General features: G+C 40.6%; 1 protein-coding gene across 1 annotated transcript in view; it reads right to left on the reverse strand.

The window, feature by feature from the left end:
* LOC145994782 (uncharacterized) overlaps positions 1-18028 on the reverse strand; it is a 78756-nt gene that overhangs the window by 2550 nt on the left and 58178 nt on the right. Inside the window, exons 11-18 of the mRNA XM_083131049.1 lie at positions 15616-15742; positions 12034-12266; positions 10857-11006; positions 9807-9926; positions 7163-7378; positions 6534-6704; positions 6116-6265; positions 5160-5400 (exon numbers count right to left, since the gene is read on the reverse strand). Coding sequence (XP_082987175.1) covers positions 5160-5400; positions 6116-6265; positions 6534-6704; positions 7163-7378; positions 9807-9926; positions 10857-11006; positions 12034-12266; positions 15616-15742 — 1408 coding nt within the window. The remainder of the gene's footprint in view (positions 1-5159; positions 5401-6115; positions 6266-6533; positions 6705-7162; positions 7379-9806; positions 9927-10856; positions 11007-12033; positions 12267-15615; positions 15743-18028) is intronic.

Consider the following 18028-nt stretch of genomic DNA (forward strand, 5'->3'; position numbering starts at 1 on the left):
AGCAGACTCTTAAATCAATATGAAATATGTGGGCCTCCTCTATGGCGCAGTGGTTGCGTCATTGCCTTGTAATCAAGGGGTCCCGGGTTCGATACCCGGTGGAGGCACAAGTGGTTCGGATCCCACTTTAAACTGTAGGTCCAGTCGCGATCAGCCTTACTGTGCATAAAGTAGACTTAAGACACCAACTCAAACCAATAGGAAATATGCCCCCCCTTATTAATATGTGTAGTCATATCTTATAAAAAGAGGGCGGCATAAAAGAAAGAGTCGAACACCTATTGCCGTTCTTCTTTTTCCTGTCTTCAATTGTCTATTGTGTTCCTCAATTCGGATTGGTGATTGAATGGATTTGAGGATGGACCATTTCTGGAACTGAGGATAAAAAGTTCTCTCCTGATCCCGAAGTAAGGAAGCTTTGTCCGGAAGTTAGTACCGTGTGAGACTGGATTTAGGGTCTGTTGCAAGTGCTTGGTTCATCTATGCAGCACTATTTCTGTAGTCATCGTTGCGTGAGATATCGAAGAGCAATGTGTGCGTGATTTCACGCGGACACCATACGTGCTCGTGCATGCTTTTGTTCCATGTATTGATCCTTGCTTCAAGTTAGAAAACATAAATTGGATTTAGTTCCAAGGGACATATTTTCAGATTTCACTGAGCAAACAGACCCTCTGCTATTTCTGTACATAGAAATGAATTTCTTAACGTGCTTCCTAAACGTTAAAAATTAATCCGACATACCCAATAAATCACTGCAAAACTTTCTGTTTATTTAAGAAGGTAATATTCTCAATGATTTTCCGTATTTTCTCTTTCTACATTATGTCTGTATGTATTGCCATTCCCAATGCATTTATTATAGCACCACAGTAGAGTTCACATTGTCAACAGCTACTTTTGCAGTTACTTTACGACACTTAAATGGTTAATTTGAAAATTTACAACATGGGCGAAGAGCCGCGATGGTCTAATCGGTAGGGCGTCTAACTACCCGGAGACCCGCATTCGATTCCCGGGGTTGGTGATTTAAGGTAGGAATTTTTACGGCCTTGTCCCTGGACTCTACCTGGGAGGCGGGCGGAGCGTGCTGCTGATCACGCCACCTACAAAAAATAGCTGAGAGTGAGGATGTGTGGGGCCCTATCCCCACATTCCCTAAATGTCTATATGCACGGGGAACTTTACCTGGGTAGGTGGGGGGGGGGTTGAAGAGCTAAATGTGGCAACTCTGTTTCTAACTATTAACCGGCGTACGCAGAGGGGGAGGGCTGAAGGGGCTACAGCCCCTCCCGAAATTTTGAGAAAATCAAAATTTTCAAATGAAAGCGGTAAAATATCGGAGAAAAACCAGCAAATACAACCCCGCAACTCGATTGATTTTTTTTTGTCTTTGAACAACCTGTAAGACGAATGTTAAAAATGGTAACTATGAAATATTTTATAGTGTATCCCGTCCCCGTAGAACGCAGCTATGTGATATCCACCTTTACAATTCCCGCCCCCTTCGAAAAAAATGTGTTTTCTCAAGATGTCAAGGTGAAACTATTTTCGTGGAACGTTTCTAGCTTGTGCAACCGCACCTTATGACGGCAATACATTACTGCATAACCGTTAGTTGATACAGTAACAATCAAAATGCAAGAACACGTGAATATTACATTTCATGTCACCTTGGCGACGAGAAAGACAACAAAATACCATCAATATTCAAGTAGAAATATACAAGTGAATTTTCCTTGTTCATTGCAAGTAACATGTCAGTGCGTTTTAAACATCAAAAGTTGATGACGAGCACAGGTTTTGTTTGTTTTTAGTTTATTTCGGGAGGCTTAAGCTCCACGAATACATGAAGAAAATAGTAAATGATTGTCGATGTCCCTCAGTGGAAAATATACATGTAACTAAAAAATAAGCCTTGTCAGGAAATCGAACACAAGACTAGAAGATCGTGAACACAGCGTACTCAAGTTTTTATCTGGAGGGGCTGGAATTAAAAAGTTGGATTTTACATAGCCGCGTTTTGGGAGCGGAAGGGGGGGGGGTCAGGATTCACAATAACTTTTTTTGTAAGTACCATATTTAACTTTCGTTTCAGAGGTTGTTCAAGACAAAAATGGTAATCGGGGGTTATTTTAAGAGGAGTTTGCATTTACCACTTTTGTTTTCCCGAGTTCTGTATTGCTACCAAGTCTCGTTAAAAAAATGTTACGTAATATGTGAAGCAGGAGTGTAAGAATTGAATGAAACAACTTCTTGCAAATACACAGCAGTCACGTGTAACAGGAAGTTGCAACGTGCCACCACAATCGCTACTCTCGGTAAGGAGTCACGAATTTGGCAACACTCTGCTCCTTGTCCGGCTGGTCAGTTGGAAGCACGAGTTCTCACCCAGGGATCGGGATTAAGACGATCCATCCTTCCCCTTAAAGGTAACCATCGACATGTGGCAGTAAATAAAACTAAATCATTAAATTAAAAAAAAACAACTCCAAAACTTTAATACCGAATCGCGCGCGTTACATACTTTTTCGCACAGTTCAAACAAATAATATGTTGGGTCCTGCTCGCTCGAAGGCAGTGATTAGCAGTGGCGTAGCGTTATAGTACGCCCGTACGCCCGGCGTTCCCAGATTAAAAATGTCAAAAATGCTTAAATGCTGTGAATATAAAGTAAAACGTGACTAATTTCATATATGTTTGACCTTCATGGCATTATAATAGCTATTTCTCGCGATCCGCTTGCAACGCTCCACTCTCAACACTCGTTCTAGCATCTTTTTTTCAATGCCTTTTCTGGCCGGACGCCGAGCAGGTTCGGCGTAAAAGACTCTATATTCCTTGCTGCCTTTCTGGAGGGAAAGCTTCGATTTCTACAACATGCGCGTAAATGCTCTCTCGTACGCCAGCGTACGGAGCAGAGAGGTAGGTCTACCGTGATTGGTTCATGTGACCATTCCTACTTTCTGAAGCAGAAGACAGCGGTAGAATACCTAACAGGTTCTTCGCGCTCATGCAACTCGTGCTATATGATGCTACAATACGCAATATTGACTGACGTAACTTTACCAATCTCAAATATACCGCTTCTTAATGGCCACTGCATTGTATAATTTATCGTACGAAGAGCGATGTGCATTAGAAACTAATAGATCAACATAGTTCTTGTCAAATAAGTTGGTGAAGTCCTCGTGATAGAAATTCAGCCTGTGGCTGCTCTACCACTTAACCCGCAAAACTATTATTTTTTTACTGTTATTATTTTTTTCGTTATTATCTAACTGCTTAATATTGTCAATGGAAATGTTTAGCATTCATTTGAAAACTCTTAACATCGAATTGTCTCTGGACAAAATTATTTTAAAATGTTTATCAGCATTCTCAAGATGTAATAAACAGTGGTCTGAATTACTAATCGGCACTGTTACGTCAGTAGAGTGTACGATATTTGGATCATCCACTGTGCTTTGCACAGTACGCCAATACGGCAGAGGTACTTGGTTCGAATCCCGGCGTGAGCACGGGTGTTCTTTGTCAGTGTCCCTTCATCAATATCATCACTCATATTCATATTCGCAATTAACCAAAAGTGGTAGAAAAGCGAAGTAAAATAAACCAAATCAATCAGTAGTTGGATCCTCCACAACAATGACGTCTACTGTTGTGCAGAGGTGTTTGTGATTCAGGTAGGTTTTTTTAATGACTTGCGTCATGCAGAAAGGTATAAAACACCAGAGACCAAAATATTTGTGGCATAGTGAGGCATCTAATTTTCTAGCTAAAACATGAATGGATGATGTTTTATTGAAAACTCAGCTGACTTCAGGCAAATAATACCTGTGGCGACTAATTCCATAAGTAAATTATTAAGCAAAAAAGGGCGGACCCTTCCTTCGGACTTGGCGTTCCCACCCGAAATGTCCATGCTACGCCACTGGTGATTAGTAAAATTTGTCACGACGACACAAACCGCGCACCGCCTCTACCGTTAACAGCAAGACCTCAACTCCTACCTCAAGCGCGAAGCGCAGTATAACAGATTGTTCTTTCGTACAATGCTACAAACTCATACCATAAAAACAACACAACAAAAACTGATAATTTATATGTCAAAATAATGCCAAATAGCGATAGTAAGCTTAATTGTGGTTGGCCACAACTGAGAATGCCAACGTGGAACTTTTGACGTCGCCAAATACACGAAGCGTCATTCCCCACTCCTAACATAAACAGCCAATAGGAAAACGTTATTTTATTGAAAACGAGGGCGAAATAATTTGCTATAATATTACAATATTAAACTATAATGAAATAACGAAACTGATTTTAACAAATAATTCATATTTGGCCTTGCACATAAAAATGATTAAATAAAGATTTAGTTTACGTATTTATAACGAAGGCAAATTACTTCAATCTTGTACATTGTTGAACAAAAATCGATATTAAGAAGAAATGTGTTTAACTTGGGCTTAAACAAGAAAATTTGCGTGAAAGATAGAAATAATCCTAGCCATTTTGGATTTGAAAAACAATGAAAACGTTGCATATATTATTTAGGATAATTATTAGCCTATAAATTCTGAATAAATGTTGCAAAAATACGCGAATAATATAATAACATAAGATAAAACATAAATATATGCATGAATTATGAAAACAATTAAGTGGAAATAATTTAATCGAAGTTCTTAACTTGAAAGTATACGAATAAGATCAATTCAAATATATGACCGAAATGTGCCTAACATGGCGGTCGTTACAAATACAGCGTGTTCCGTGTAGAGGGATCGAGAAATAAATGCTCACTGTTTAAAAACAGAGGAAGATATTGTTATGATTTCCTTTTAGAAGATACAGAAACTCTCCGAGTTTATACACCAATAGTGAATACACGTGCTTGTGTAATACAGGAAAAAGCCTGGCACTATTCAGTAGAGCAACAGACACGCGACGCGACGGTAAGAATGTGGACCATTATATCTACAGGGTAACTCAAGGCGCACACATCGAGTTGCATTGACAAATTTCCTCAACTCGGAAAGTTTCTACATCAAGATGCGTTTATAAACCATTATTTTCACTTCAAATTATCAATTATTTCTCGATCGCTCTAAGCGGGGCAAGCTGTATTTGAGATGCCCTACGTCATGTCCTACCTGATTCTTGGTTTTCCACGGTTCCCCATCTACAAACGGTGCAGTTCTTGCCCGGCGTGTATTCGGTTTCTGGACTTGGCAGGCATGCTGGCTGTACAGCCGTGCCCATCCTGATTGGACCGTCCGCCCCTGTCTTCAGTTTCACCACGGCGATGTCGTTGTTCAGATACAAGTATCGGTTGAATTCCTCGTGGATGTAGATCTCGTCTATATTGAATTCCTGCTCGGTGCCGTCGTATTCCTAACAAAGGTACATTAAAGATGATGCAGTTTCCAAGGCCGTTAGAAAATTTAAGAAGGTGCAATGATCACGTATAGAGATTAACTAGAGTCTTGCCGCCTTATTTTCAGGCAACAGATAGTTTCCGTGGTGTGGTGCACTGGTTAACGTTCCCTCAGCTTCGAAGCCCATATCAGACATGGGTAAAATAAGTAAATAACAAATCAAGACATGGAACAATTCCTTTTTGTATGTTTTTAAGCCCACTTTATGCACAGACAGGCTAAACGGTACTGGATCTATACAGTTTAAAGTGGGACCCGAACCACTAAGTGCCTGTACCTGGTATTGCACCTCATACCCCATCATTACAAGCATCAATCATTACTAGCATTAATAATTATTTCCTACACCCTATCCTGAAGAGACATGCAGCAATCATGCATCGAGTATACTGCCTCTTGATTTTAACCATTTTTAGCTTGTCTGCCCAAAAGGAATAAAATTACAGGATTTGGGGGGGATTAGTGATTCCGATAACAACAGGAATTTTCTTGACTGCGCAATAAAAGCAGACAAATAAAATTATCTATTACAAAAGTTACTTTCCCCAGTCATAGAATTTTCTTTGGCACGCTAGTGTTTCCAACGTGTTCACAAAACTAACAATTTAAAGTATATTTTAAAATTAAGTATGGACATTTGGAAACCAACAAACATGTTTTTGGTGTCTTACCTCTGTGTCATAATCTCCTACGCGGACTAGATAAGTGTCTTTGTTGAAATATCTGAGGCAGTGAGCAGCAGTGATTACATGGAGTGTAGAAATTATCACAGCTCCACACCAGTGGATGGACTTTGGTCCGGCTTTCACCCTCAGACTTGCCTGTGGAATGAAATATAAAGTTCAGTGGAGGTTTTTTCAGTAGATTCGTATGATCGAACAAGGTCGCCTCCTTGTGATATTTTCAAAAGAGAGGCAAGAGATGATTTCTTTCAAAAACTGTACTTTATTCCTCAAACAAACTGCTGATTTGAAAATGTAGCGTTTCTGTGATCATTATTCTTACCATATGTAAGTTCACTGAGACTACTACATTGATTTCAAACAATGGTGTAAACTCTCAATTTTTATAAAACCGTCTTCTACTTACCTGCCAAGGATGGGCCCCTTTCCTTGTTTCCTTGCCGCCATACATTTTTGGCATCCTCAGAACGGGATAAAAGGGGTCATCATCAACGAATCTGATTCCACAAGAACCCTGAAGGATTAGATTGTCTGAAACTGGAGGGCGGTCTGGAAAATTCCCGATCGCTGGTGACCTCTGGAAGAGAAAAATAAGTGAATAAATGGCAAGAAGTTAAGGAAAATTATAATCAGGATATTTACTAGTAATTACAATTAAATTATTTTTATTAATAGTGAAATGGCCATGAATATGCTTTCCTTCTGTGGTATAATTCTTAATTTCCTTAAAGTTGTCTTAAACTATTAAAGTTCCAATGTTTCAAAGGTTATAAAGCTGATAATGTTTTTGTTTCAAGAGTTACAAATGCAATGAATTTTAAAAAAATATATCTAAATGTCGCACAACAATTTGCTTAAAGCAACAATAAAGCTCTACTTAAATAGTTAAACACAGGAAAACCGTTAATGTTGGAGCTTTGTGAGAAATTTGAAATTTGGGAGAACAGGCACTTGGGATTTTTTTTTCTTTTCAGTTCCAGGAGGTCTACAACAAGCTTGGGGAATGTGTTGACAGTGATGGTTTTTCAGTACTACCTGTGATGACGTGTTGCTTCTCGAGCATCGGACTGATGCATCCTCATTGTGCTTGCAATTGTGCTTCCCCCACCCGTGTTTCGTGCACTGCTCGATGCTTCTCTCTGCGCCTCCACAGTGGAGCTCGTCTAACCAGATCTGACCGTTTCCAGCGCCATAGTAGGCTTCCTTCATGGCCTGTGCAGGGCCAGCGTACCCAAGCATGCGGCATATCACCTGAAAGTAGACCGAAGAATTGAACGTACGAATTGGAACAAAATAAATTGGTTCAGAGGGGCAAATAGCACCCATAACTGGAAAACGGTCTCGTAAATGTTCCCCGAAAATCAGTTGTAATTATCTAATTTAGTATTAGTCTTGCTTGGAGTTCATTGTCTTCATCTAGCTACAGGCCTTATAATTTTGCAGTTGATTCCAAAATCTTCGCGGAAGTTATAGATAAGTAAAAAGCACCCAACTATGAAAGACAAATCCTCCCTTTCCCTGCTTGGATTTTCTTTTATGTATCACTTTGTCACAACCAAATGAGTTTATATTGGCTCATCCTCACTCGGCCTCGAACTCACACAACCTCTCACCTTTATGGTTTGGCATCACGCCCCTTGGGATCCTAGGTAGCGTAGCTGATGATGCTCTCGTCCGTAATTAAGTGTTCTAACTAGCTAAAGGTAGAAGTTTTTTCCTGCAGCAACATATCCACCTGTTCCTGTCCAGGGGCCACAACTTTTGACCGTACAATGATTGATTTGCTTTATTTTACTTCGCTTCTGTGCCACTTGTGGCTAATTGCGAAAATGGGGATGAGTGATGATATGATGAAATTGATGAATGGACACTCACAAATATCCATGCCCATGCCGGGATTCGAACCCTGGCGTCGTAGCGCTATGTGCTAACCACTTAGCCAGGGGGACCGGCTCGGCCCATACAAGTTGGCGCCACTGTCCAAGATAAGATCAATCCACACTTGACCATCATTACCAACTATTTTCAGTTCCATTCTTTGTATTACTGATCTCCGTTGACCCAATCCCGGCCGCGCATTTTCTTTTTCCAGTCAACTCGTGAATGCGGTTTCATTTCTTGATCTCTGATTGGCTGTTGGAAAGTTACGGTGCTGTGATTGTGAGAATATTTTGTTTGCGCTGTACGTTAGGTTAGGTTAGGTAAGGTAAAGTTAGATTAGATTAGAAAGCAGCAAATTTGCGCTAAAATAGGAAATAACACATTCTCACAATCACAGCATCGTAACTTTCCAACAGCCAATCAGAGAGCAAGAAATGAAACCGCATTCATAAGTTGACTGGAAAAAGAAAATTCGCATCCCGGCCTGGGTATTCTTTGTGAGTGTCCCTTTATCAATTTCATCATAACATCACTCATCCTCGTCGTCGCGATTAGACAAAATCGGCAGAACAACGGCATAAAATAAATATAATTCCATCAATCAGTCAATATTGCCATTCCATTATAGTCTTGACCTTCCCAGAGGTTTCTTGCCATCAGGTTCCCCAACTTTTCTAACCTCTGGCGTACCCTCCAAAGTCTTCTACATTTAATTATTCCAATAATATCAGGGAATGAATACAGATTATGAAGTTCATTATTATGAAACCTTTTCCACCCCTCTGTCGTTCCATATACGGTATGCGCCAAAATATACAGTACTGAAACTCGCGCATCACGAACACGTGGTTGCGTTTGTCAACGGGGCATAGCTCCAGCTGCACGTGTTCGCAGTAGTGAAAAGGAAGTTGTGTTGTGCAGTTGTTGTTAGGAATAGGTCTCTCGACGGAGGAAAAAGTATTCATAGTTGAGCATTATTTCCGCTCATACGGAAGCGGTCGTGAAGGTGGACCGAGTTTGAAAAAGGTGACTGGTCTATATGCAACCCAAATGACAATCGTCCACTCCACATGCCCTAACCTAACCTAACCTAACCTTAGGTTTCCTGACAGTTAAGCAACCCAAAAGGCACGATTGTTATTTGGGTTGCATATAGACCAGTCACTATATTGTAACATGTCTTATACTTTTGTTTATCTTTTCATTTCAGTACTGTATATTTTGGCGCATACTGTATTTTAGGTCCAACTCTCTTTCTTAAGAATATATTTTTAAAAAATAGAGAGAATAAAGGAGACCTGGGTTCGACTCCCGACGCAGATACATTTACAGTGCTTCGAATATGACTTTGAACTACATCTTCAGTTTCAATTAACGTATCTGAGAATAAAATGGAATCACACTAAACTTTGGCAACCTTTGCTTATTTCTTCCTCAGCCTCACTCACTTTGCCCTATAGAGGGTGAAGACCTTCCGTAAGAATAGGGCAAATCCCTTTCCGCTTTTTCCTATTATCTGAAATGATTTTCAAGTTCCAGTTATGTTTTCTTGCACAACCTTTAAACAGTCATACCAATGAAACCAGCAGATATTTTTTACGTCACTTGCATCATAGACAATACTCACAGAATTAATTTTCTACCCCGTCGAAAATGAAGCGTGCAACCACATCATTCGCATTCAACTGTGGAAAATTACCAAGGCCAACATGCAAAAATAGAATTTGCAAATGCCAAAAGACACCATTATATTCTACTCCGGTGTCACGTAATATGGGAAGCTCCTACCTATACTTACCTGGGCATTTGAAGCTCCGAAGTCATCGTCGCAGATCGTTCCCCAGTGGCCTAGGTATCGAATCTCGACGCGCCCTTCCATTTCACTAGTACCGTCAACCAAGCGTACCTCCAACGTTGACTGTAACGAGTTATGAAGTAGCAAATTCAAAGCAAACACTTATGTAAATTCTTTAAAAAAACAATGAATTTAGAACATGTTTTTATTTATTTTCTAAAAGTAAAGTATTTTATAGTTTTGTGAGAACATTCAACTCCAATTTATAATCATTATCTTTATTTCTGTAGAATAAAATATTTAGATCTGAAAGCTTTTTCTTGTATGTCTCAATGTTGTACCATAGGTCTATATATTAAAAGTTCTTCGACGTCATTTTTATTTCTTATTTTATCCATAGCACAGAGAGATGAGAACATAAATGTTCCTTCGGTTACGAAAAAAACTTGTTTTGTTAATTAGCAGTCAAACCGTTAAAATGTAACGGCAGAATATTGTAAATAGCAGGGTAACTTCTAACAGAGTATACACACATATTTTGAATGTATGTTCTCGGTCCAATGGACAGGTTTTCACTCCATCTTCCTGTCTTTCCGATCTTTCGCCTTACGCCATTTATTCCACTATCAGGTATCAGCTACAGTGGCGGCGATTAGAGGGGGGCAGTTGCTACCTCCCCTCACGTTTTGCCACTTTTGCCCCCGCACTATGCTAAATCTTATCTACCAGGAGAAAGTTAACTGTACTTGCACCCCTCATTTGTGGCACCTTGCCCCCAATTTTGGTACCCAATCGCCACCACTAGTATCCAGTATTGGTATTTTATGTAATATTTTGACATAAAATAAGTGAGAATGCCACTTTCCCAACGAATATCTCGTTCATCTCCGCATCACTTCTCTTTTTTGCTGGCGACATTCAAATGCCGAGAGAGAATATGAATATACCATAGAAGAAACGAATATGATCAATATTTCATTGTCCATAGAATGAAGTGAGACAGAAAACTTACGGCAAGGCCATGTTCGTGCATACGTTATTAAGAAATCTTACATTACACCGCCGAGGATCCTCGTCGCTCCCGTCTTCGCAGTCCTCCCGATTGTCGCAGAGGTAATCAATGAGGATGCACGCTTTGTTGTCACACTGCCAGTGGTTGTCTGCACACTCAAGGCCGGGGACTCTGCACACGACACCTGCAACCTGGTACGACACGACAAAAGATCACTCTTGCACGTCAGCTCCGTGAAATATAGACATTCTAAGAAAAGAAGGCTTCATGGGGAAAAGGTAAAACCTTACAAGGCATGCTAGAGTTTCGTACGAAAGGGTTAAGGGAACATGCATGAAGTTATTGATTATTGTAATAAAACTGACAATATGCAAATAACATGGTTTTGTAAATTTATCAAAGAATATACGAAGACTGGTATTTGCTATTATTATATAATACTATATGTAGGCTACATGGACAAAAAATGCAGGTAGGAAGGTGCAAAAAATTGCCTTCATATAAATATAGTATGACTATATTGGTTATGTATTTAGTTTATAATACTTATTTATTCATAATAATGTTATTATTGTTATTATACTTGACGGAGTGGTCAGCGTAATGCACTATGAATTCAGGGGTCCCAGGTTCGAACCCTACTTAGGCAGGGATGCATTATTGTGCGTCCATCGACATTTCATCGGATTATCATTCATCCTTATCGCGATTCACCTAAGACTCATGGACGTCCGGAAGGGAGGCAATGGGGGCCACGTCCCCTTAAAAAATTCATATCAACCCACAAGTATATATTTCATACACACAATTTCATTTCAGTCACAGTAATTTATGCTAATTATTATAAGGTAGTAGGAACATGACAACTTGAAACTGAAGGGGTGTTTTTGAAAGGGATAATGCTATCGTAACAATATCAGAGGGAAATTGATTCCCTTCCCCTGAAAAAATCCTGCGGAAGTTTATGCTAAGACGTACAAAAGCGATTTAAGATAACCGGAATAGATAAATATTATGTTTATGCAAATTTATTGATTTTTCTTTCCATAAGCGATATTTTTAAATCCTCACGCTACTTCGACACTCCCGGGTAGTAACGACCCCAGTGACTTTCAATGGGACCATGACAACTTAGCAGTGTTCTTGACTGTACATTAAGCTATGCGAAGCACAGAGAAAAGCATTTGCAACAACAATAACAACAAATCTTCCACGTACCTCTTCCGGGCCGCAGTCGTTCTTTCCCCAACCTTCGAATTCACATTCCCGGATGGAGGTTTCGTTGCCCAGGCATTGAACCCCGTCCATGAGGAACAGCCCGTTGCCTCCCCCGAAGAACGAGTGGGAAACGGCTTCCATGGCTCCCATGGAGAATCCTAGCTCGTGGCAGACGACGGTTGCGTCCTGGAGGCCGAAGAGATCGTCGCAGATCACGCCCCACTTGCCGTACGCTGAAAGAGATACAAATAAGGAGTAAACCATTGTTGGTGAACAGTTCTTGTGTACACAACAAACGTACAGTCATGAAAGCGAAATGGGTTCCAAGTGAAAACAGTAGAGGAAAGTAAAATGCATTTGAATAAACCACTTGATCCTTATTTGTAGGTAACCCAAAGCGCACACCACCATAGACGCCGACTTTCGGGGGGCAAGGCACTTCTTTCTCCCCCCCCCCCTCCATTCACGTAGGACACATTTTATATAGATTTACATATATAAAGTATTGTTTATGCCGATCTTGTCACCAAAAATTATCTTAAGTTGGCGTCTCTGCACACCACAATCTTCTATGGTACAACTTTTCTTTATTTTCGTCGTTTCGATGCTACAAACGTCCAAATTTTTTCAACAGATATTGTTAATACATTTAAACAATATATTCATGCAGACAACAACAAATTATTTTTTTTTGTAATTAGTTGACGAAAAACTCGTCTAAAAACAGTTGGTTGTTATATTTAATTTTAAGCTTCAATTTAATTTTCCTCTTCTTTCCTACTTCGCTCTTTTCAGTTATTGTGTCAGAGGGAAAGCAATGGGGGCGGTTGAAAGTCCGTATCTTACCACTTCCAAGCAAACAAGAAAATATAGATAAATAAATACTCTTTTATCCCAAATATGCAATTACGTATGTCTTTAGTAATACATCATCTGTGACGCCCCCAAAGAAAATATCCCATCGTACTCTGTCTGTTTTCTGGTGCCGTCACTGCCTGTTTTATTGAACCTACATTTATTATGCTTCTTATGTAGCACTGGTGATGTGAAGTATATTTCACCTATTTCCAACTAGTTATTTATATGCAAGATTCGCGGTGGTTCAGTCAGTAGGACGCCAGATTTCAGCGCGGGAGACCAGAGTTCGATTCGCTGGCTGTGTGATTTCGGGGGGCGGGGGGATTATTCCAGCAAAGTTCCTGCATTGAGCAACTTCGGTGTTCACCCAGCCTTTAATAAAGACGTACCTTGAGAGGGAGGCGGCCGGAGCGTAGTGCTGATCACACCACATCCACATATGATCTTGGTTGTGAATGTGTGGGGCCTAACTCCACGTTCCCACATATGCCTTCACTAAATGGGCGGGTTAAAGTTACAGTGGTGTAAGTCACTTTTTTTTAAAAAAAATACTTAGACACAGAAACCGGATCTATATAAGTCAATCTGTTAACAGAAAACGTGAAGTCAATCAGAGATTCATTCAACTGCCAACAGACGACAGTTTAAGGTCTCGTGATAAAGGGAACAGTTGTTGTGTTGATCAGCAAAGTGCTGTGAGTAAGACTGTTTTTTTTCTTTTTAAGAAATTGACTTACACCACTGTAACTTTAACAAATGTTGCAATGTTTATACCGCGTTTGTTAGAACCTGTCCCTTTTCCCGCGTTAGCGATCGCTCGACAGTTTCGGTGCCAATGAGAAACGAGGAAAAAATCGTCTGCTGGACAGCGAGGAGCGAATGGAAGCCAGAAGAGAGGCGCTTACGTAGACGCTGTTGCGACGTTGCGTATTTTAATTGGCTGCCTGGCTTTGACTTTCCCCAGCACGGAGAAAAGCAAGCGACCAGCTAGCGCGGGAACTGGGGCAGGTTGTAACAAACGCGGTATAGGTAGCTTTACCTTTTTTCAGTTGCTTATGTAGAAGAGAGATGCCACAAAAGAAACAATGTTGTTATCTGCAAACGAATTTCGCAAAACTTAATTTGAGTTCATAAGCCGTATTTCCATTACCAGAAGAAATAAACAATTAAGAATCGGTGAATGGTCGATGGGTAGAAAACTCGAAGCGTGACAGGGCCCGTGAGAAAGGCCAGCCAGGCGAGCAATTATTTCCTTATCAGGAGAAAGATGTGCTGCACGTGAAAGGCAAATGGACTTTGGCGTTCGAAGGGGCAGCAAATTAAACTGTCACGCTAACCAAAGAGTAATGTCACGCAAACGGCTTCAGATTGTCGAGCTACTGAATAATAGTCGAGGGAATATAGAGGCTTCAAGCCGAGGGCTGTTATCCAAGACTTTTATGCTGGAAATGCAACTGCTACTTAGGTCATCAGATGCCTCTAAATTGCAAGCAGAGTTTGGTCAGGGACCACAAAGAAAGCTGCATTCCCAGCCGAAACTGTTCTATAAGTCTTTCTACCATATTTCCTTGGTGATGATTAAGTACAGGGTGGGTCAAAAGTTACGATCGGATATTGATATAATTTCATTATTGTGAAAGAAAATGCGGTAACCAATTCAGAGACTATATTGAAATGGCCAATATATAGTAAGCAGTGAACTAGGGCACGAATACCTGTAAGATTAATGTCAGTGCAGCTCTCACTGGTCGAACTTCTTAGTATGTTGACCATCGTTCTCGGTGCACAGCTAGCAGGCCCCCGTGGCGGAGTGGTTAGCACATCGCTCTACGACGCCAGGGGTCCTGGGTTCGAATCCCGGCCTGGGCATGGATGTTTGTGTCTATTCATCAATTTCATCATATCATCACTCATCCACATCTTCGCAAATTAGCCAAAAGAGGCACAAAAGCGAAGTAAAATAAAGCAAATCAATCAATCGGTGCACAGCTCGATTTTCCCGCCTCCGGATTTCGGAAACGATTATTCTAAGGACAAATAAAATTCCTTTCAGATTCCCAGGGAGTTTATACGAATTCCGCAAATCTTTTCCTTTCCGAAGGACCACGGGTAGTTGCAGCAAGTTGTTATGTCAGGTCTTCTCGGAGGCCAGGTGCCTCACATCTCCACCTCACATTGAAAACTGGCTGCTCAACCATTCCCGAACGGGAGTCCAGTAACGCGCAGGGGTCTCATCCTGTTGAATGACCACGTCCTTGCGTGAAACTGATCGTGCCTTTTGACCCATGGTGCATATTTATTTCCCGCGTCAAAGTTTGTTACTTTATGCTCAGATAGGCCAATCGGCATTGGAACTACATTTTAACTTTAAAATCAGTCTAATCGCGACGACGATGAGATTAATGAAGGGATACTAAAAGAGTAGAGCAATGATCAGGCCGGGACTCAAACCCGATGGCAAGATCGAAGGAGGACCATAACGTGCTCGGCCACAGAGCCGACAGAATCTCGGATAGTACGGGCTTTCACTTCCTCGTAATAGCTACGTAGAGAAATCGTTTGAACTAAATCTGGACCAGGTATTTGTTTTTCCTCTATGTCCACGAAACCATTTCGAACCCGTTCTCCAAGAGCCAAGTTTCAACGTGAAGACATGAACGAACTAACCACAAACAGAATATTTTTTCAACATTTGCATCATGAAAAGAATCACAAAATATTTACCCTTAATCTCCACTCTTCCCTCGTATGACGTATTACCTCCGGCCAATCGAATTTCGTACCCCAGATTTTCAACGGAGCAGTTTCTCTCGTCAGATCTATCTCCGCAGTCGTTCTTCCCGTTGCACACCTAAGACAGAGAGAAAACATCAGAATTTCACATTCAACCACCTGGTAAAAGAGAGCATGTTATTGTAATGAATTTATGGTAACCACTTACCGTGTGTTTTATTGTAACTCAGGTCTGAAATTAACGCTGTCAACCTGTAATCAAAACGTCCCGGGTTGGATCCTCACCGGAGGAAAATTAAACTGTAGGTCCAGTCCCCATTAACCTATAAAATAGGCAAATATTTTTGTACTTTTCTTATGTTATGTTGCTTCCCTGCATGTTTTCTTGCTCTTCTCTTAAGATAGCAAATCTCTACCAAATCCTCCCTAAAAACAGCACCGATAACTATATTTTAACTTTGTAGTCCTTAAATGTTCCGACATTGACAAATCGCATGTAATCCGAAAATGTAATAAATTGCATTCGGCGTGTTTCTTCAAATTCCAATGAAGGTATATCCATTCTCGAAAACATGATGTTCTATTGTGAAGTTGGAGGCGTGCTATTCATGCTGTCTCTTTGGTGTCACGCGATATTCGCCGTTAGATGCGAAGCGTGTATGTGGTTGAATGAATGGTGTTAATAAATAATAACCGCCACTTGTAGCGGTTCGTATTCTTCCTGGTTTAATTTTGTGTGGAAGCTGATACCATCAAAAGTGCAACGAAGCCATCTATTTGACGCAACTGTCAAAAGCCTTAACGTCATATTGACGTCACGTCATCATATGTAGTTGGGGAGGGAGGTCTGTAATCTGTACTATAAATATCCTCAATAAATAAATAAACTGCTGCTCAGACTTCGATCGGCTTACGCCACTGAACCAGACATGTAGTGTGTGCTTGAATAGTTTCTAAAATATTCTAGTAAAGACGTTACTTTACTCGAAAGTGCAGTAAGGGGTGACCTTTGCTGAAGGCACTCAAACGTCAAGCTTTCTATCACGACGTACACCACAGTAACAGAATTTTGCAGGCTAACGAGGCTCTGGAGCCTGGACTCACATGTGTGTTCGTGATTGCCCCTTCATTACTTTCATCTCCATTGAAACAGATACAGAAACAAATGGGAGAGAGAGATACGGAAAGAAGGGAAACAAAGGGAGAAAGAGAGAGAGGAAGGGAGGGAGAGACGGAAAGATAAAATAGGAACAGGAAGACAGAGAGGGGAAAAGAGATATAGAAACAGAGGAAGCGAGCGAGAGAGAGAAATACAGAAAAAGAGAAAGGGGGAGAAAAAGTGAAACAGAAAAAGAGAGAGAGCGAGAGATAAAAAAACAGGAAAGTTAAACAAAAACGAGACGGAGATAAATATTGAATCTTGGTAATCACTGCCATTGAAGCACCGTGGTTGTCGTCAGCATTACACATTATTATACCAACATCAACGTATTTGAACCAAGCCCGTAGCCTAGAATTGATCTCCAGAGGGGCTCACAGTTTATCAGGGTGGGGGGGCTTGTAAACCAAGTTAATCTTTCTAAAGTTTAACAGCATGCAATGAAGGTAAATTATGTTGTATGTATCTGCGTGTGTGTGTTTGTGGGGGGGGGGGTAGTAATTAATATAAAATATAGAATTTAGATCATACAAATACTAGTTTTTTCGTTTTTTCATATCTTCTAAAAACAACATCTCTTGAAGTGTTAATTGACGGCTGCCAACATCAAACCTTTCAATATACTCCCTACTACTTTTGATGATACAGATATTTATATCCTACAAGAAAAATGCACAATATTCAATCATGGTGCCTGGCATACATTCCACCCCGGCCGAAGTAATAAAACTCCCCTTCGTTACCAAAACTTGGGAGCTGTTGACTTTTAACGCAGATGAGGAAGGAATGTGGATGATGACGTCAAATTCATAGATTTTTGTCTAAACGGGAGGCCGCAACAGGAGCGTCAAAGGTACAGATAAAGAAGCTCACCTACAAAAGACTTTCTCAAATCTCGAGAATTTTCTAAATACTTACCGCTACTTTGACTTCTGCTCAAAAACAAGATAAACAAATTTAATAGCCGATGTTCATGTTCCGTGAATTTATCCTTCACCAAGTTGTGAGTTACATAATATCTGCTGTATACATTTTCACTCTTCACTGCAAACAAATTATACAAAATAGTTTTACGAAAGCCCCCCCCCCCCCCTGGCCCCTGCTTGGCTACGGGCCTGAGTTGAACGGGGTGATCGCCCCTATCACCTTCATTTTGGATGTGCCTACACTCAAACACATACACGTGCATGGGCGTCCGGAAGGGGGGGCAAGGGGGGGCAATGCCCATTCCCCCTGGAAAATGAA

Source organism: Lepisma saccharinum, chromosome 11, assembly GCF_977018435.1.
Source record: "Lepisma saccharinum chromosome 11, izLepSacc3.1, whole genome shotgun sequence".
NCBI classification, from domain to species: Eukaryota; Metazoa; Arthropoda; class Insecta; order Zygentoma; family Lepismatidae; genus Lepisma; species Lepisma saccharinum.